This window comes from Pseudopodoces humilis, chromosome 30 (genome assembly GCF_049639895.1).
Source record: "Pseudopodoces humilis isolate 2021_Gansu_Grassland_sample_001 chromosome 30, ASM4963989v1, whole genome shotgun sequence".
Lineage (NCBI taxonomy): Eukaryota > Metazoa > Chordata > Aves > Passeriformes > Paridae > Pseudopodoces > Pseudopodoces humilis.
In genome coordinates, this window is record NC_142229.1 from 1796339 (window position 1) to 1816104 (window position 19766).

General features: G+C 68.9%; 3 protein-coding genes across 7 annotated transcripts; all 3 read right to left on the reverse strand.

Moving 5' to 3' along the window:
- Window positions 1-164: 164 nt before the first annotated feature.
- Window positions 165-4214, reverse strand: C30H8orf58 (chromosome 30 C8orf58 homolog). Of its 2 annotated transcripts, none has more exons than XM_088068259.1 (5): window positions 3363-4214; window positions 933-1567; window positions 759-846; window positions 481-581; window positions 165-401 (listed from the first exon to the last, which is right to left on the reverse strand). In XM_088068259.1, the coding sequence occupies exons 1-5, from the start codon at window positions 3637-3639 to the stop codon at window positions 318-320; spliced, it is 1185 nt and encodes a 394-aa protein (XP_087924385.1). In that variant the 5' UTR covers window positions 3640-4214; the 3' UTR covers window positions 165-317. The 2 variants fall into 2 exon arrangements, with proteins under 2 accessions (XP_087924385.1, XP_087924384.1); XM_088068258.1 differs by having other exon boundaries at window positions 481-584; window positions 3363-4213.
- A 282-nt stretch (window positions 4215-4496) lies between these two features.
- Window positions 4497-10297, reverse strand: PDLIM2 (PDZ and LIM domain 2). Of its 4 annotated transcripts, none has more exons than XM_014259549.2 (10): window positions 10249-10297; window positions 8776-8881; window positions 8286-8437; window positions 7900-7969; window positions 7726-7817; window positions 7587-7632; window positions 5883-6037; window positions 5455-5600; window positions 5281-5386; window positions 4497-4823 (listed from the first exon to the last, which is right to left on the reverse strand). In XM_014259549.2, the coding sequence occupies exons 2-10, from the start codon at window positions 8866-8868 to the stop codon at window positions 4628-4630; spliced, it is 1056 nt and encodes a 351-aa protein (XP_014115024.1). In that variant the 5' UTR covers window positions 8869-8881; window positions 10249-10297; the 3' UTR covers window positions 4497-4627. The 4 variants fall into 4 exon arrangements, with proteins under 4 accessions (XP_014115024.1, XP_087924513.1, XP_014115025.1 ...); XM_088068387.1 differs by having other exon boundaries at window positions 8776-9462; window positions 10249-10285; XM_014259550.2 differs by lacking the exon at window positions 10249-10297 and adding an exon at window positions 9283-9808.
- A 249-nt stretch (window positions 10298-10546) lies between these two features.
- On the reverse strand, window positions 10547-18158 carry SORBS3 (sorbin and SH3 domain containing 3). The gene is given in 20 exon segments (XM_088068447.1): window positions 10547-10966; window positions 11045-11151; window positions 11240-11319; window positions 11403-11843; window positions 11942-12067; window positions 12141-12255; window positions 12385-12431; window positions 12512-12591; window positions 12681-12787; window positions 13871-13926; window positions 14495-14581; window positions 14685-14726; window positions 14806-14890; window positions 14965-15079; window positions 15151-15214; window positions 15285-15521; window positions 15524-15585; window positions 15588-15696; window positions 15811-15951; window positions 17136-18158. Coding segments are annotated over 20 exon segments (2529 nt in total). The 5' UTR covers window positions 17502-18158; the 3' UTR covers window positions 10547-10904.
- Window positions 18159-19766: the final 1608 nt, after the last annotated feature.

A 19766-nucleotide genomic window follows, 5' to 3' on the forward strand; every position in this document is an offset into this window, starting at 1 on the left:
GGGAGCGGGCCCGGCCGGACAAAAGGAGCGGAAAAGCCTTGGGAAGTGACGCGGAAAAGCCGTGGGAAGTGATGCGGCAGTGACGCACCTTCGCGTGACGTCACGCCAACTTTAGGGGTGTGACGTCACGTCGCGACAACAAGCACCGCGCTAAGAGCCGCCTCTTTATCGGTGAAAAGCCTTTATTGGGGGAAAGGGTGAAGGTGAAGGGGGTGCGCCGGGCCGGGGACCGGCCCCGGGCGGGCGGGACGCCGCAGGGTGAGGTGTGATGCACTTCCTCCATCCAGGTGTGGCGGTGGGAGCGGGACCCTCCCATCCTACCTGCAGCGGCCGCCCCGCAGGGAGCGGCGGGTCAGGCGGGTGAGCAGCACCTTCACCCGGCCCCAGTGCGAGCGCCCGTCCTGCCGGGAGAGGCGGGGTCAGTGGGGGGGGACCCGCGGGACCCTCCCCCCGTCACACCCCGACACCCCCCGGCCGTACCTTGTCCGGTGCCGGGACTCGCGCCCCGCCCTCGGAGGGGTCCAGCAGGCTGGGGGAGCTGAGCGAGTGTCCCCACATCCTCCGGCACGGCCCGGGCTCGGCTGCTGAACGGGACAACAAACCTGGTCAAGCTGGGAGTCCTGGGGGGCATCATCCTGCCATCCCACACCCTGCCCCTCACCTCCATTCACCTAGCAACGGTCGGTCCTGCCATTCCCACACCCCCCAGTGCTCACCTGCGCCCAGGTGCCCTCATTGCTGAGCCTCGCCGCGCTCACCTGGTGCCTGGCTGTCCGAGCAGGAGCGCGGCCGGAACTCCTCACCCCTCCACGTGCCCAAATCCTGCCTCGGAGACTGCCGGGTGGGCTGCGGGTGAGGAGAGCACAGGCCGGGTGTGAGCTGGGGCCCCCCCACGCCCCCTCCCCGCGCATCCCCCTCCTCCTGGCTCTCACCAGGGTGGCCGGGCGGGCACTCCGGGCTCCGGCCGCCTGCTGCCGGAGGGCGTGGTTGTCCTGCTGCAGCCTCGCCAGGCGCTCCAGCATCTGGCACACGTGCTCCAGGTAGCGCAGCCCCTGCCCCGACACCGCGGCCCCGGGCTGGGCCCGGGGGTCCCGAGGGCTGCCGGACTGCCGAGCCCCCCCTGCCGCCCCTTGGGGCTCCCCGGGGTCCCGCGGTGGCTCTGCCAGGTCGGCAATGCTGGCGCTGCGCCTGCTGAGCTGTCGAGGGCAGCGCTGCCTCCTGCTCCTCTGCGCTGCCTGCAGCAGCCTCCTGCTGGCCGAGCGGCTCCGGGGGGGCTCTTCTCCGGGGGGCTTCTCCGCCGGAAAACCGTCCAGGGAGAAGCTGCTCTCGGAGCCCAGCGGGGTGGAGGGCGAGTGCTCGTTGCTGGCCATCTCCACCCCGGAATCCTCGGACTCAAACTTGAGGAACCTCCTGCCGGCCGAGGGGCTGCTGGGGGGCTGCGGTGGCGGCGGGGGGGGTCCCCGGGTGCTCATGCCCCGCGGGGGCTGCCGCGGGCTCTCCTGCAGCCGGCGGTAGACGCTGGCGGAGGTGCGCACGATGCAGCTCTCGGCCGACTCCCAGGGACCATCTGCGGGGGGATGGAGGGCGGGTGGGCTCAGCTGGGGGGTCCCTGAGCAGAAAATTTGGTGCTCAGCACCTCTCCGAGCCCCCCGAACCCCCTACAGCAGCTCCAGCCGTGCCCAAGGCCGCTCTCTCCTCTGCGCAGTGACCCCACTCCTGCGGGTCCCTGCAGCTGGGAATGCGCTCCTACAACCCCGGCGTGTTGTCGCTGCTCCCCAGAAACAAGGTCCCGGCCTTCCCCATCCTCATCCGAAACCGCGCTGCTGAGGGGGGCATGGCCCCCACCCTGACCTGGGCAGGGATTTTGAGCCTCTCCAGCTCGGTGCCGGCAGCCCAGGACACAGCACGGCCGTGGGATCCTGGATGGCTCCAGGAACCACCAGCTCCTCGCACTTGTCCCCACAGGATGGGGGGGCATCGCCAGCTGGGATGTGCGCCCCACCACCCCGCAGCTCCAGGTGGGATTGCGGCGCATCCATGGGAAGGTCTCGGCGCTCCTTGCCCAACACTCGCTCCCTTCCCAGCCAGGCCGCGGCGAAGGGCTCGGGGAGATGGGAGCGGAGCTTTGCCACCTCCTGCGGGCTACCCACCCCCCGAAAGCTTCGCCCGGGGGCTGACACCCCCCCTCAAACGCACTCACAGCAGCTGAACCTCCTCTTCCAGACGGCGCGGGAGCCACCCCACATCGCCGAGAGCCAGAGCCGAGTGCCGGGTGCGCGTCCCGGAGCTCCCTTTTATATCCAGCGCAGCCAGCGACGGGCCCTGTATCCACAGGCACCTCATTACAGGACCGGTTCCCAACTGGTTCCTCGCAGGCTTTGGGATCGGCGGTACTGGCTGGGCCAGTGGTTAAGGACTCCCTTCCCACCCCAGCTGGGAAGGCGAGAGGGTTGTTTGGGTGCCGGCTGCATCCCACCGAATTCCAGAAAATTCACTCCGGACTCCAGCGTGGGCTGAATTCACCGGTCGGGGGTCCCAGCGCTCCCAAATTCCTGCCCCTCCTGCAGCTACAGCACTCACCGCGCATCCCTCGGGGGCTGGAGAGCCGGGAAGTCGCGGCCAACCCAGGGACAATCCGGCCGTTCAGTGGGATTGAATCCCAGCAATGCTGGGGAGCAGCCCCTCCGCCCCGGCAGGATTGAATCCCAGGAATTCCGGGGGGCAGCCCCTCCACCGCAGCTCCGTGGCCGCTGCCAGGATCCCGGTTCCCACACGCCGCAATTCCACAGACTCCAGGACTCCTCGTGCCAAGGGGCTGCTTCTCCCGGCACCACGGGGGTGTTACCGGAGCTCCACCGGCGCGGGGGCCACGGGCAAGGCGAGAAGGGGCGTGGGGGGTCCCCATCAGCCCCTTCTCGGGGTCCCCCCCGCCCTGGCAGCTCCAGCTCAGCCCCCGGTACCTCCCAGATGCTGCTGGAGGGGGTCCCGGCACAGCCGGAGCTGCGGCACACGTGGAGATGGGCCCTAGGTTTTGGGGACCCCCACGCTGTATTTGGGGCCCATCAACCCAAGCGTCGCAAGGGCAAACCTGAATTCCCAGGGCAGCCTGGGCCCCTTCCTGCAGGGAGTGGGAGGAAAACCAGGAGTCCAGGGACCCTCTTTAGCTCAAATTGGGGGTTCCAGAGAGCCCCCAGATTCCTTCTCAAGCACAAACAACGCAAATTGGGGTTCCAAGGACCCCAGGTTCCCTCACCAGCACAGACACCTCAAAACAGAGATCCCCGAGGATCCCCTCCAGCACGATCCTCGCAGGTTGGAGACCCCCGAGGGATCCCCCACAGCCCCAGGGGCCACCGACTCACCGAGGTCACCACGAAGCGGCCGCACCGTGAAGGCTCCGCGGCGGCGCAGCATCCTCGAGATGTACCGAGAACCAGGCAGGGAACACTGGGAGCCGGGTTGGGAGCTCAGGGGCTGCTCCTCCGGTGCTTTATGGGGCAGGGCCGGGGGGCGGCACGGCTCCGGGGCGGGGCGGGGGTGAGGTGGCCGCCCATTTGCCCCCAGCCCCAGCTGTGTCGTCCCATGAGCGCTCAAAGCGTTTATTTCTCTTTTTCCCGGAGAGGGCCGGACCATCATCATCCTCCCTCACTGGGCGTCATAGAGCCATGGAATGGTTTGGGTGGGAAGAAACTTTAAATCCCATCCAGTGCCACCCTCAGGGACACCCTCCCTGTCCCACATCGCTCCCAGCTCCGTCCAACCTGGCCTTGGACGCTTCCGGGGATCCAGGGGCAGCCCCAGCTCTGGGATGATTAATCGGGAATTCGATGGTGAGAGCTCCATGGCCGAGCCCGGGACACCCCAAACAGACCCCAGTGAGACCCCAGGCAGGAGGGGAGCGAGGGATCTTGGCTGTCCGTGTTGCGGAGGGACAGGGGAAGGGGCAGGCCGCTGATAACAGTAAATCCCAGATAAGAGAGCAGCCATCTCCGTGCAGGCGGGCACGGAGGGCGGGGAGAGGTGATAAGAGCACCTGGAGCAGGACAAAGGCCTCGGCCAACAGCCCCCAATAAACCCGGACACCTCCCAGGGACTCTGGGAGGGGCCATCCAGGTCCTGCGGGCAGCCCTGACCTTCCCGGGAGCACCGGAACCCCACCCCGGGTGCAGGCAGGAGGGCTGAGGGGTCTGGGGGGTTCCCGGTCTGCACCCTGGGTTTGGGGTAAAACCTCCCCTTTCCCCCTGCCCTGGGGTCCCTGCAGAGAGCAGACACGGCAGTGGAGCAAATATATATTATATTTATAGAGAATCTGGTTTAATTCCTCGGAGAAGCCCTTTGCAGTCAGTGCACAAGCGGTGCCAGCCCCCCCTCCAGTACCCAAGTGCTCAAGCGACCCCCACCCCCCTCCCCCCAGTGTCCCCCCCAGTGTCCCCCGGGCTGAGAACCCCCCCAGCTCACCACACACACCCACAAAGGGGTGAAGATGGGCGGCTGCATCGCATCTTCCCCCCGAATCCCATCCATCCCCAGCTGGGAGTACACTCAGCCCCCCTGCCCAGCCCTACCGCAGTGGGGTGGGACAGCCCCGGGGGATGCTGGCGGTGACCCCGTCACACGGCGCCGGGGCTCAGGAGCGGGGGGACACCGGGCGGGGGACGGGTCCCCCCGGGGGTCCCTGGTAGCGCAAGCGGGCGTGTTTCTCGCAGAACAGCTCGTCCCCCACCCAGAAGTGGCCTCGCATCTTCAGGCTGAGGCCGCAGTCGGCGCAGGTGTAGCAGGACGGGTGCCGGTAGCGGCCGTCCTGGATCCTCACCGCCTGTGTCCTGGAGGTGTGGGGACAGGGGGTCAGCCGAGACACTCCGCGTGTCCCCAGGGTCCCCTCCCACCCAGGGCCAGCCCCATCTTGGCGCTGGAGCGATGGCAGGGATGGATCCTGCCCCGGGACCACCCTGGTCCCACTCTCACCCCAGGACCGCCCCCATTTTCGCGCTGAGGGATCAATGGCAAGGATGGATCCTGCCCTGGGACCCCCGAGCCCCATCCCCACCCCACACTCAGCCCCATTTTAACTCCGCCGGGAGTGACATCAGGGATCGATCCTGCCCCGGGGCCTGCCCCACCCACAGCCAGGATCAGCCGCGTTTTTATCCCTGCCGGGAGGGATGTCAGGGACCGATCCTGCCCCGGGACGCCCCCACCCCTGGGAGCAGCCCCTTTTTGGCTTTGCCAGGAGGGACGGAGCCAGCCCCGGGACCCGGCCAGGCCCCCAGCCCCACTCACGCGATGCTGCTCCCGCATTTCTCACAGATGTGCAGCTTCTGCACCCCAGCCACGGGTTTGCGGGCAGCGGCCGAGAGCCGGCTGGGGAAGGGGGCCGCGGGACCTCCTGTGGGGACACGAGGTCATCAGGGTCCTGCCACCCCCGTGCCAAACCTCCCTCCGTGCCCCCCTCACCTCCTTCCTCGTCCTCCAGAGCCTCCTGGAGCAGGCGGAAGGTGCTGGATTGCCGCGGGGCTGCCCGCAGCTCCCGGTTCTCCTGCAGCATCTTGTAGACCTCCGAGTCCTCCTCCAAGCGCCTCATGGCCGGCTCCGAGCCCTGGCTGTGGGGCGCAGCCCGAGGGGAGATTTGGGGGGGGTTCCCAGCACCCGGATTCCAGGATCCACCCGGCTGCACCCCACTACCCGTCCGTCACCTGCTTCCTCCACCCCGGGAGCTGCCCCAGCCTGCCCGGCCCTCCCACGGCCCCACCTGCCTACAGGTGAGTTAACCCTTTCCATGGGCTCCCTCAGCACCCACGGGTGACAAACAGGGGTGGGGACGTGGGGCTGGGGGCTCCCCTGCCACGGTGCCCCCCCCCAACAGCCCCCAGGCCGCTCCAAACCTGTGGCAGGTGTTGGGAGAGGGTGAGGAGAGACACCTCTCCCTCAGGCTTTCCCAGGGGTTTTGGGGGGCTCCGAGCTCCACTGAGGGTGGGCAGGGGGGTGGAGGCAAGACGGGTCCCTGGGAGCTGTTCTGGCGGGTCAGGCGTCCTCGCTCCTGGCAGGGGGAGAAGTGTTGGATGTCCTTGGGGCGCCGGGACGGGCTGGGACGCTGCAGCAGCCCCCCACAGAGCCTTCCTCTCCCCTCAGGCACCCCAAGGACGCCCAGAGCAGCCCCAGGGGCTTTCCCCTAGCCCAGGTCTCCAGAGGGATGCAGGGACGCTCCGTGGGGCAGTCGCTTCTCCTTCTCACCCAGGCTGGGGTCAGTGGGACCCCCCAGAGGGGCCAAGGCAGCACCCCCACCCCATAACCCAGCTCCTGCGCCCATCCCCTCCCCTCCATCTGCTCCTGCTTAGCGGCCCCGGTGAGGCCGGGAAGCGGAACCCTGGATAAGTGGAAGCCGATGTTCCCGGGAGCAGCTGCCACGCAGATGGGAATGAATCCCAGTGGGACCCCGGGTTGGACACAGGGACCCCCCGCCACGGAGAGGGAGAGGGGCAGCGCTGAGGCTCTGTGGGGTCACGAGGGATGAGCTAAAATTAGGCACGGGAGGAGCCGGGCCTTGGCCTCATCCCTGCCGGCATCCAGCGCCAGCCCGCCCTGGGATGTGAGGAAGAGTGGGATGGATCCAAGGGCAGCCATCCCCTCACCACCCCCTTGAGCACAGGGGCTTGGGTGGGGGGCTTCGGGCACGGCATCCTCACGTCCCCAACCCTGTGCCGGGGGTGTCCGAGCTGGGAAGGACTCTCCGGGGCAGGGATGGACCCTCCTGGACTGGGAGGGACCCTTGGGAGCCGGCACCAAAGCAAAGAAGGAGCTGGGGAGGCAGGAGGGAGCGGGCGGCCAAGGGGCGGCCGGGGCTGCGGCCAAAGGCAGCTGGGAAGGGCCGAGCTCGGGGCCGCGGCGCTTCCCAATTTGGGCTTGAAAAACAAGAAAAAGAGAAAGCAGGGAGGGAGGAAAGGAGGGAGACGCCAAGCCCGGAGCCAGCGGCTGCCCGCAGGAAGGGATGGGGTGGCCGCGGGCATCCTGGGACTGAGCTCGGGGGTGGAGGAAGCATCCAGCCCCCGGGCATCTCGATCCCACTCACGGCTCATCCCGATCCCACTCCCGGAGTATCCCACCGCGGCAGTGCCCTGCCAACACCCCAGTGCCCCGGGCTGGCGGGAGCGGGGCTGGGCCTCCCCAAACTGGTTTGGCCTCCCCAGGCTGGCGCCGCTGCCAAGAGGAGCAAAACATCCCTGGGCAGGTGCGGCGGTGCCCGTGGGGCCGGGGGTGCTGCCAGCGCGGCGGGGAGGGGACACCCGCGGCACCCACCGCAGACGGGGGACCCTGAGGGACAGCAGGGCTGGGCGGTGACGCTGCCGTGGGGGTGCAGAGGGAGTGGTCTGGGGACTCAAAGTGCGGTAGTTTTGGGGCTCAGAGGAGGGTGGTTTGGGGATTTAAAATGAGGTGGTTTGGGGGCTCAAAGGGGGAAGGTTTAGCATTTCAAAGTGGGGTGGTTTGGGGCTTAAAACAGGGATGGTTTGTGGGTTCAAAAGGTTTTGGTGCACTGATGTTCCCCCAGCATCTCTGCCTGGCCTCCTGCAGCCCCCCAGCTCCCTGCTCACCTGGCGGAGGCTGGGACAGGTGAACTCCTGCTCCAAGCGTTGTGAGCTGGGGGAGAGAACAGAGGTTCAGGGGGGTCCCTGGCCCTCCCCAGACCCCTTCCCACCCCCCAGCCCCACACACAGCCCGGTGCAGCCTTACCTGGCACTGCCCGGTGGGTGGGCGAGGGATGCCAGGCTGGAGTCGAGGGTTCTCAGGGTACCTTGGCTCTCACTCTGCATCCGCAGCATGTCCTGGGGAGCGGAGGGTGACACCAGCAGCTGCCACCAGCCCTGGGTGGGGGGCCGGGGTGCGCGGGGGCTGCCGAGGGCTCACCTGGAAGCGTGTGGCCAACCTCTCAGGGGAGGTGTCCCCGTTGGTGTGGCTGGAAGATGGCACCGGGGACCTGGGGGCCAAGGGAGAGCAGCAGGGTTTGGGATCAGCCCCAGGAGCACAAAAACCCTGTGCACGGCACCGTGTGACCCTCCCCGGCGGGGAGGCAGCAGCTGGGTCCCCAACCGGGACCTGTCGGCCAGGTAACGGCAGCCAGCACTGCCCGGCCTCATTAGACCCGGCTCTTAATTAGAGAGCCGTGACGGGCTCCAGCGGGGATGGCATCGCCCCAAGGGCCGCTGAGGGGGAACAAGTGACTCACACGTTGCTGGGGACCCCAGCACCGCTGGCACCCAGGGCCGGGTGTTTGGGCTGCCCCCAGCACGCACCTCTCCACCTCCAGCCGGAGCTGCCCGGGGCTCCGCTTGATCTTGTTCTGTGCCTCCACGTTGAGCATCTCGGCCGTGCTCTCCCCATTGATGGTGACAATGACATCCCCAGGCCGGAGGTCCCCCATGGCCGCCTTCCCGTGCTCTGTCACCTCCAGGAGAAGGGGACATGGGACCGGTGACCCCCCCGTGCAGTGCAGCACCCCCCCGAACCCCGCCCTGCTGGGGTGCTCCCACCCCCTGGGATCTCCAGGGTTCTGACAGAACAGTACCAGACCCTCTGCCAGGAGAGGACCACGGCCTTGGAAACAACACCCGGAAATTTGGCACAGCCCAGCCCAGCCCGGGGGCCACAGCAGCCCCCCCCCACGTCGCTGTCGCCCGCCGTGGGCCGTTCCCACGGAGCAGGATCCCTCAAGGACAGCAAACAGGATCCGCTCCCCGGAGCAGCCCAGCCTGCCCGGCCGGGGGACACGTGGGGGGCTCCTACCTTGGAGACGGTGATGGGCTTCCCGAAATCTCTTCCCCCGGAGATGCGGAAGCCCCACGGGGCCGGGCCGGGCAGTGTCACAGTCACCGGCATGGCAGCGGCGGCTCTGGAGGGCAGGAGTGAGGTGTCAGCGATCCCGGGCGCCGAGGGGTCGGGGCAGAGGGGACCCACAGACCACCCAAGGAGGGCCTCCCTGTCCCCGCTGCACCCTGAGGGTCCCCAGCGGCGGCAGCGCTTTCCTTCCGGGGAGGGGACCCAGGTCCTCGCAGGGTGTCAGCAGCCACCGCCGCTTCCTCTTGTCCCCCAAGGCTGGCGGGTTCCTCCCCCGGGGACAGGGGGTCCCAGGCACCCGGCGGTGCAGCTGAAACAGCCAAGGTCGTTCCCAGGAGCTGGAGCAAGGCAGGAAATCTGTGACGCCTTGGCAGCAAGGCCAGCGCTGTGGCCTGGCAGAGCCAGTGGGGTTTGGAGGGGAGGATGTGGCAGCGCGGGACGGGTCCTGCTGCTCACCACAGCAGGCTCCGACACCCAGCAGGGACCAGCAGCGCCAGCCCTTCATCCCACGGCAAATCCACGCCGGTAAAGGACGCTGAGGATCCCCCGGGGGTGGCACAGGGTCCCCGTGGCACGCCGGTGAGCGGCGGAGCGCTTGGCTCCGATGGGATGAGTAGGAATGGGCAGCCGCATCCCCTAAATCCACACCAGATCCCATCCCATCCATCCCGGCACAGCCTGGGAGAGCTGGGCAGCCCATCTGGAACCGGGCACCCGTCCGGCACCGGGCACCCCATCCGCAGCCGCCGGGAATGTTAAAAATCCCAAGAGCACAAAGAGGGGCTTGAGAGGCTGCCCGGAAGAATTTCCTGGGCTGGGCTTCCAGAGCCGGGAGGAAACCCCAAACCCCCTCCCCATGCCCAGCCCCGCTCAGCATCCCTGGGCAGCGAGGTTTGCCAGCCCGGGGACCCCCACACCCAGCTGGGCGCCGACCCCAGACCCCCCGAGAGCCCTGCACCTCTTCTCCGGATCCTGCACCCCTTCTTCAGACACTGCACCCGACCTCTCCCTTCTCCATCTCCTGCACCCCTCCTCCATCCCTGCACTCCTTCTTCAAATCCCTGCACCTCCCCTTGGTGTCCCGCACCCTTCTCCATCTCTGTCCCCAGCTCTGTCCGTGTTCCCCTTCTCCATCCCCGGCCCCCCACACCCCACCTGTGTGCCCGCTCCCCCCGGCTCTGTCCCGGCCGCACAGCGATGTCTTTGTGCCCGCGGGGACTGGCGCTGCCGCCTGGCACCCGCGGGGCGAGCGGCGGGGACGGGCGATGCCAGGAGGCGCGGGGACACGGGGACACGGGCACTTGGCACTCGCGGGGACTTGGGGACCTGCCCGCACATCCCTCTCTCCCACCCCGGACAGCGGGACCCCCGACGGACGGACACCCCCCACAGCCGCAGCCCCCCGCACCCCCGCGCACTCACCGGGGCGGCCGAGCCGGGCGGCCCCGCGGGGCTGCGGAGCCGAGCGCGGCCCCGGGACGGCACCGCCTCCTCGGGAGGAGCCGGGCCGGGCCGGGCTGCGGGCACGGCCCCCCCCCCCCCCCCCCCCGACGGGGCGCTCGGCGGTGGCTGGGCCCGCCCCGGCACCGAGCGGGACCGCCCGTGGGCGTGGGGGGATCCCCGCGGCCCCACGCAGCTTCCTCCCCCCGCTCCCCGCCCCACGGCTCCCGGTGGGACGTGTCCCAGCACCGGCTCCTCCCCAATCCCGGCGCTCTCAGAGTCGGGCTGAGCTGAGCTTTAATGATGGAAAAGAAGCGAAGGCGACTCCCGGACACGGACCCATAGCCCGGGTCACGGCCGTCATGGTCAGGCCCGGCACCGGCCAGACCCTCGGGACGACCCCCGGGGCGGTGGCACAGGGCAGCGGTGAGGAGGGGGCGGGTTAAGGCACTGGGGAGGGGGAGACACCCCGAGCCGGGGGGGTTTGTCCCTGTTAGAGGAAGCCCCATAGGGGCGGGAGGGAGCTGGAGGCACTTCATCCCCGTGGGGGAACATGGCGGGGACACCGGGTGGCCGAGGTGGGACAAGGGGGAGCCCCCATCCCCACTCCTCCCCCCGGGGGTCCCCATCGCCGCGGGTCACACCGGCGCCACGTAATTCCCGGGGAAAGTGCCGAATTTCTGCGTCCTCCTGGACACTCCTGTGGGGATAAAGGCGCGGTGAAGGGTGAGGGTGGCACCTTGTCCTCATCCCTGTCCCCAAGCCGCTGGCCACGCACCCACGAACCAGCCGTCGTCGCACTGCTGCATGACATCCACCCGGTCCCCTTCCAGCAGCTCCAGCTCGTCGGCGTTTTGGGGCCGGTACTGGTAGAGCGCCCTGTACCTGCGAGACAAAGCGTGGGCAGAGCCCAACCCCCGCCGTGCCCCTCGTGGGGTCACCGCGCCCTGGGGACACCCCCGGCCCTGCTTACGGAGTCCACCGGATTTCGGAGCCGTTGTAGGACGGGGCGGGCTCGGGGTGGGCGCTGGTTTGTGCCCCAGGGGTCTCGCGCTGTGGGGGGACAGGGTGGGTTCAGGGCAGCGCCCACAGCCCCAGCGCTGCCGGGACACGCTGCCAGGGCGGGGGGCACTCACCTGCTCTGGGGTCCAGGCGGAACGCCGGAGCTCCTGGGGGTGGGCGGCTAAGGGATGTGGGGGGCTGGCAGAGGCCACCAAGGGGCTGGGGGTGCCAGCGTGGGGCAGCTTTGGGGAGGGGGGGAAGGCGGCGCCGAGGTGGTGAGGAGAGGACGGGCGCCCTCCCGTCACCCCGGGACCCCGCTTCGCTTCCCGGGGGGAGCCGGGGGGAGCCTGGGGGATCCGGGCACCGGGCGAGCGCTGCAAGGACGGGGATCCGGCCGCTGGCCGGGGGCTGGCGGGGGCGGGAGAGGAGGGGATGTCCTCGGCGGAGGCTTTGACCCGCGGCTCCTTCAGCACCTGCACGTAGGTGGCGGGGAAGATGCCCTGGCGGCTGGTGCCCGAAATTCTCCCTTCGTACCAGTTCTCGTTCACCCGCCGCACCAGGCAGATGCGCTCGCCCTGCCGCGGGAGTAGAGGGCGGGTCAGCACCGAACGGCCCGGAATGACCCGGAACAGCACGGAATGGCCCGGAATGGCACAGCACAGAGCTGCGGTACCTTGCGAAAGGAGAGCTCCACGTGCAGATCCCCTCGGAAGTTGTAGAGCGCCAGCGCCTCCCCGTATTCCAGAACCTGGAGCGTGGGAGCCTTGATGGGCTTGGGCACCTCCGTAGGGGGCAGGATCTGGGTGGGACACGCTGGTGAGGGGCAGCGCCAGGAACCCCGGGCCCGCTGTCCCCTCACGCCCCGGGCTCACCTCCACGTAGTTGGAGGGGAAGATGCCCACGCGGCCGTGGTGCTCCCCCTCCAGCCAGTTCCTGTCCACCTCCTTATGGATGTAGACGATGTCCCCCTTCTGCAGCGTCAGCTCCCTGCAAGGGACACCGTCACAGCTGCCTGGGGCCACAGAGCCGTCCCCAGCCCACGTGCAGGGGCTCCCCCAGCCCCCATCCCTCGCCCGAGGGGCACGGTGGGACCCCAGGAGTGACCCCGGTGCTCACTTGGGAGACTCAGCTTGGAAGCTGAACTTGAGGCGAGCAGCTTTCATCTGGGGAGGGAAAGAGAGGTTACAGGGAGACATCTCCCCATCCCAGCCATCCCAAATCCCACTTGGGATGCCAGCCTCACCTTCTTCTCCTCCCTCTTGACGGCCTCCACGGGGTCCCCCAGGTCCGACAAGCTGGGGAGGGTCCCTGGCCTGAGGGTGTCTGTAAAGAGCGGGGTGTCACCAGCCGGGGCACTTGGGGTCCCCCATGGCAGGAATTGGGGGGCTCAGGGGGGTTAAGGGGGGGCTCACCTCTGCCGGGGGCTGCAAGGCTTCGGTCGCTGGCCAGCCCCAGCCCACCCCGCTCCATGCTGGGGGTGGCAGGGGGGCTCCACAGCCGGTGGGGTGACAGGGGGCTCCTGTGGGGTGACAGTGGCTCAGAGCAGGGCTGAGCCTCATGTCCAGCCCTGCTGCCGTGAACCCTCCCTGCTCTGACCCTGCTGAGGGGGGGCAGGACCCAGGAGTTCGGGATCCTTTGAATTTCGTGGACCAGAACCCCTGGGTCTCATCAGGGACCCCCAGGACTCCTGTACCCCATGGACCAAGACCCCCGGACCCTTTTGTTCCACAGGAATTCGGGGTCCTCCAGGACCAGGATCCCTGGATTCCACGAACCAGGATATTGGGGTCCCCCAGAACCAGGACCCTCGGGTCCGTTCTCTTCACCCACCCAGGGTCTCATCCCAGAGGCAGCCAAGCGGGGCAGGTCCAAAGTTTTCCGGCAGCGCCGGCAGTACGGCCCCGCTGCCGCCGAGCAGGAAGCACGGAGCAGGCAAGCCCTGGGGAGGGCGGGCTGGATAATAAATAACCCCGCTCCGGGGGGCACTTAAAGAGCCCAAATGGGCCCCCCAAGCGGGAGGAAGGGTTGGGGATGGGGGGAGCCACCCCCCCTCTGCGCCCCTGAGGGTTACTGTGGGTCCTCCAAGAAGCGGCGCTTGTTTGTTTGTTTTCCTCCCGCTGCCGGGGCGCAGAGGGGTCTGCAGGGTCACCCCGGGGTGTCCACCCCATTTTAGGGTGCCCACCCCATCCCGGGGGTGCTCCGGCAGCCGCCGGCACAGCTGTCCCCTCCCCGCGCCCGTGGGGACATGGGGACACAGCGGTGGGAATCCAAACGCAGTCACCTCCCCTGGGACGGAGCCAAAGCCCGGGACACGGCGTCCCTGCTCCAGGGACGGGGGAAAGGGTCAGTCCCGCTGCGGCCCCGTCCCACCCAGCGGGCAGCCGGCCCGGCGCCGGGTCCCGCCCGTGCCGGGGTGTGGGGGGACCAGGGGGCACCGCTGCGGGTCCGTGGGGATCCCCCGGGGGATGCCTGGGGACTCCCACCCCGCCGGACGCTGCAGGGACAACCCACCCGCCACCCCCAGAGCGGGTTCCTCGCCTCGAGTGGGCTCTGGGCAGGGGGATTTGGGGGTGCGGGGGGTGGGAGCAGCCGCCGAACTCACCGAGCAGCCGGGGAGGCCGGAGCAGGGGAGCGAGCGGTGGGAGCAGCCGCCGGGCTCTGCCGGGAGGAGCGGGAGGGGGTGGGAGAGAAAAATTAATCATCCAGGAGGCCGAGTCTCGGCGGGAAGCGAAGGAGTCCAGCTCGGCTGCGCCAATAAACCGCCGGACGGACGGACGGATGGACGGGCTGGGTCCTAGAGCCCCACAGCTGCGGCTCCAGGCCGCTGAGCAGCAGTGCGTGGGTCCAGATGTGCGTGGACCCAGACAGGAAGGCACAGCGTTGTGCACGTATCCAGATGTGCACGCAGCTAGCTGTGCATTCGCCCAGCTGTGCAGGCATCCAGATGTGCAGGGATCCTGCCACGCACACATCCAGCCATGCACACATCCAGTTGTTGTGCACACATCCAGCTGTGCACACATCCAGCCCTGCATGCACCCATCCAACCATTTATCCAGATGTGCACTCATCCGACCACACATGCATCCAGCTGTGCATGCCACCATGTGCATGTCCAAGCCCTGCACAAAGGCTGTGCCCACAGCTGGATGTGCCCACAGCTGGATGTGCCCACAGCTGGATGCTCTGCAGGGACCGAGGGGGCAGCAGGAGGTGCCCGGGGTACCTGGCGGGGAGTCCGGCGCGTCTCCATGTCCCTCATGTCCTTGTCCAGCTCCTCCCTGAGCTGCTCCAGCTCCTGCTCCAGCAGCACCTGCACGGGCAGGACGGGCCTGTGGCCGGCCAGGCTGGCACTGCCCACGGGCACCGGGACCCCGCTGCCACTCCCTGCCCCCCGCTCACCACCAGCCCCTCACCTCAATGGACTGAGCCCGCTTCGGCCGCGCTGCTGCCGGGCTCTGCAAAGGGCAGGGGGCTGCTCAGGGGTGTGCTCACCGCAGTGCCCACCGCTCTCCCCGTGTGCCAGGACCTGCCTACCTGCTCCCGCCGAGAGAACTTCCCTGGTTCATAGTCAAAAATGCTGCCGGGCTCGGCGGTGGCGCCGGTGGCACCCCAGCGGGTCCTGTGGAGGGCGGGAGGGGTTCAGCCCCCACAGCCCCCACTATGCGGGCACCCAGGTCCCTGTGCCAAGCTCACCAATCCATCCCGTTGGGCATTCCAGGGGGCTCAGCTGGGGCCGACCCCCTCCTCCGCGGCTTGGGGGGCGATGGAGGCGCCGTGGTGGGGCAGGAATGGGTGTCCCAGTCGGTCTCTGAGGATGGAGGAGGTGAGCGGGTGCTGAGCTGTGCCCGCTCTGTGCTGCAGCCGCACACCGGGGCTCACCTGGCAGCTTGCGGTGGATCTGCCGGAACATGCTGCGGTACCAGTCCCGGGGGCTATCGACACTCTGGGGGGACACATTGGGGTGGTGAGGGGGTGACAGAGGGGTGACACCCCTGCCCTGCGCCCCCACTCACCGAGCGCGAGGCGAGGGGCATCCCTGTCTCGTCCACGGGCCCGATGCCATCATACTTCACCCAGCGCCTCTCCCGCCGCTTGCTGTCCTTGGTCCAGGTTGCCGACCAGCCTGGTGGCCGTGGGCAGGTGGGGGCGGCCCGGGGACTGGGTGTGGGGTGGGCGGGCACCGGGGTGCTGGGGGCTTTTGCCTCCTTGGCCGGCCAGGTCTGGTACCACTCATTCACTGGAGTCAAGGTGAGCATCGCTCAGGTGAGCGTCGCTCGGGGGAACCCCCAGAGGTGTCCCCAGGGTGCTCAGGGCCCTACCTGGGCTCTTGGGAGCTCCCTGGCTGTTCTCGGCTGTACCGCGGCTCTCCGGCTCGCGGAAGTGGAAGTTGAGGGTGTTGGAGCCGCGGTGGCGGATGACGGGCACCTGTGGCACGGGGAGGGGCTGGCACGGGGGCAGCGCAGCTTGGGGGGCAAAGGATTGGAGGGGTGCAGATCCCCCCGACTGCCCCAGCATGTGCCAGCCCCCAGCCCCACTCACCCGCGTCACTGTGGGCTGCGGGGACACCTGCAGAGGTGCCTGGAGCCGGGGAACGTCCTCCGCACCCAGAGCCGGGCTGGTGTCAGGGGGCAGCAGCCGGCCCGCCATGGCCGGGGGGTGGGGGGGACCCCCGGGGCTGCCCTGTGGGAAGAGCAGCTGTGCTCGCGGGGCCGTATCCCTGTTTTCTGGGCATTCCCGGGCTTTGCCAGAGATGGGGGCTCGGAGGACCCCCAGCCCCACCGCTGGGAGCATCCCGTTATTCGGAAACTCAGGGGACACCGTGTGTGGGATGACAACGATCACGGCGGGGTGGCGACCACGGTGGCAGCGCCCCCAGCTCAGGGAGCCTCGCCGTGCCAGGGGAAGCGGCTGTTCCAGCTCAGAACCAGCCCCGGCACGGGTCCCCACCGCCTTCTCCATGCGGATCCAGACAGCCCTCCCCTCGCCCAGCCCTGGCTCTGCACGGATGGGTCCGGCCGGCCTCTGCGGGAAGAACACGCCCGGAGCGGGTCGGGGCGATGGCTGCGCCGCGTTCCCAAGGGCCCGGCATCCCGGCGCGGTGCCCTCCGGCCCGGGCACGTGGCGGCAGCAGCGTCGCCCGCCCGGGAGCGCTGCCAGTGCCGGGAACACGACAGGGCAGAAATATTTCCCCGCCCTGCAGCGCAAACAGGGAGGGAGAGGGGACGGGGGGACGGAGGGACGGGGAGCCGGGAGGCCGAGCCCGGCACCGCCCGCCGGGACGGCGATGCTGTGGCTCACTGCGGACCGGCCGGGGGGCAGCTGGGGGGGACGGGACCCCCGGAGCCGTTCCCGACACCGGGATAACTCCGGAGGCGAGAGCAGCACCGGGGCCTTTGGGGGACACCTGTGCCCTGGCTCGTCCCTCACGTCTCCGTCCCCACCGGCGCTCTCAGGTGCCCGCCAGGGCCAGACCCCGCCTCAATCGGGGCATCCTGAGGGGTTGCCGGGGGGTGCCAGCCCGACACGGTGCCCGCTGTGTGGGGGGGACCCCAAAACTGGGCTGGCGACCCCTCGGCTCTCTGTTCCCCACACCGCTGGAGGCTCCGCAGCCCCAAGGCTGTAATTAATGTTAATCACCCCCGTGGGGAAGCGGAGGACCAGGGAAGAATGTGCCGCGGGGCACAGAAAGTGGGGTGCAGGCTCCCATTCCCCCAGAGCACCCCAAAAACCTCCACGCCGTTCCCAGCGCAGCGCCCACACGGGGCTCGGCCCCATCCTTCTAATTTGGAGTGTCCCCCCAAAGCTGTCCCCGGGGGTCTGCTGGGGGCACCCTCTCCTCGCCGACCCCCCCAGCCAGCTCTTACCTCCTGGGCGGTGCCGACGGGGACGCCCGGGGAGCAGCGGGGTTTTGGGGAGCCCCGGGGCGAGCGGGACGGCGCCGCGAGCGGCAGGGAAGAGAGTTCCACGGCACGAACTTTGCCGGCAGGAGGAGCGGGAAGGGCCTCAGAGCATCGTGGGGGGCTGGCGGGGAGAGCCCCCCAAGAGCATCCCCCGGGAGAGTCGGGAGCCACCGTCCTCCCCGGAGCTGGGTCCCCGTGTGCCCCGGCCCCCCCCGGGGTGCGCTGCCCCCCCAGCGCTCCCCGCTCTGGAGCGGGGCCGGCCCATTCAGAGTTTCCAGTGACATTTCCAGGGATGGGATCCAGGGAATGGAGCCAAGAGGCTGAACTCATCCCACGCCCCGCGCACGCGTTCCCGAGCACCCGGCCCCCGCTTACGAAACGGGGCGAGCCCCGCGCCGCCGGCCCCTCGGCGCGATGGAGACGGGAACTCGGGGGGGATTTTCGGGAAAGGATGGAGAGGGAAGTGGTGGGTGGTGGTCGGGACTGAGGCGGGGAGTGGGGTCTGTGCTACTGTGGACTTCCTAGCGCCGGGATGGGGGCACAGTGAGAGCAGAGCCCCCGTCCCCACTGCCCCCGCCTTGCCAAGGGTGCCGCTCCATTGCCTCCATTTCCTCCATGCCCTGCGTTCCCCCATCCCCTCCATCCCTTCAACCTCTCCATCCTCCGGGGATATGGGCACCGGGGACCCCAATGGGATCCGCGAGCCCTGTCTGTGTCCCACCTCGCCCCCTCCAGCGTCACCGGTTCCCCGTCCGACGGAGAAAGGGATTTAAGGGGGATTTTTGGAAGAGGATGAGGAGGGAAACGCTGAGAGGTGAGGACCAAAGCCGGGGAATGGGGTCTGTGCTCCTGTGCCCATCCAAGCCCTGGTGTGGGGCAGAGCAGAGCCCCCACCCCACTGCAGCGCTCCATCCCCTTCATCCGCCCATCCCTAGGGAATCCGGGCATGGAACACTCTGCTCTGGGGGTGCCCCGTGTCCCCCCTCGCCCCCTCGGGCAGCGCCCGCACCCACCACTCACCCGCCGGCCACTTCCTGCTCCCCTAAACTGCTGACACCCCCAAAACGGGGCTGCTCCAGCCCTTCCTCATCCCGTGAGCTCCCACGTGAGCCTCGGGAGGATGGGGTGGCTTCGCTGCCACCCCTCGGTCCCCACCAAGCCACCGCCCCCTGCTGCTGCTGGCGACCGGGGGGACGGTGACAAGAGCCCAGTCTGGCTGCGATGCTGCACCCGGGGGACACCGGGGACACAAGGGACAGGCTCGGGTGTCCTCCCCTGCCACCGCCCTGGGGGACGCGATTCCCCATTCCCCAATGCCGTGGGGATGAGGCAGCTCCTTGGTGCCAGCTGGGGACACCGTGGCGAGGACACAGGCTGGGGACAGAGACTGATCCTGCTGGGAAATCCCGGTGACAATGTCAGGGATGACAGCAGGGCCGGGGAGGGTTAAACCCAGCGAGGGAACCCCCGATCCCATCCCTGCTGCCAAGGGGTGACCATCCCCCTCCAGGTCCCCTCCAGGTCCCCTCCAGCCCACCAAGCGACACCTCGCGCGGTCGCAGCACCCGCTGGCGATGCGAGGAGCAGCCCCCTTCCTCACAGCCCCCCTCGGGGTGCCAACACCCCCTGCCCAAACCCCCGCTCACCTCCTGGTCCCCACGCACTGTCCCCGTGCCCGGCCAGGAGCCTCCAGCGCCGGCCCTGCCTCGGTCCCTCCCTCCCCGCGGCTCCCAGCACCAGCCTCCGCTCACAGATAAATATTTAACGCGCAGCCCGGGCCGGGATTAACAAAGGGCGAGTGTTTCCTGTTTGCTCAGCGCGGCGATGCCAGCCGGGAACGTGCGGCCGGCCCCGGGGATGCTCCCGGGGATGCTCCCATGGGCAGGGATGCTCCGGGAGCCCCCCGGTGCCGAGCGCGGAGTCCGGGAGCGGTGCTGGGGGCTGGGGGCTCCTCAGTTTTGATGGGAACACCCAGGAAAAGGGTGGGAGAGCCGGAGCGTCCTGGCCCGGGCGCGCCCTGGATGCATCCGGAGGCTCGGCTGGGAGTGGGAATGCTGTCGGGAGGAGCAGGTGGGAAACGGGGAGCACGTGGCGAGCCGAGCTCGAGGCGGGATGCTGAATTCCCAAAGGAAAAGCTGCTGCGATTGGGATAAAGCCCTGGAGTCATTCAGAGCTCATCCGGAATATTGGGCTGTTACCTGGGAAAAGGGGATGGGAGCCAGGGGTGGAAGCCACAGCTGCTTCCCGGGAGTGGAGGGAGCTGGTGATGCAGGAGGGGGATACCTGGGCAGGGTCCAGCCCAGTGCTGGAGCCGGGACCGTTTGGATCCATCCGGATGGATCCCGACCCCAGAGCTGCTCCCTGAATTCTCTCTGTGGAGGGAACAACCCCAAAAGCGACAAGGAAGGAGCCGGGGTGGAACAAGAGCTGGCACATCCCGTGCTCTCCCTGCTGGCACCGCGTTATTTACCCAGGGAAGGACAAGGAGCAGGAGCTGAGGGCCCTCCAAACCCAGCCCGGAGCCGCCACTCTGCGTGTGCCGACGTGCCGGGGGTTGGGAGACGCCATCTGGGTGCTGCCCCAGCCCTGGAGAGG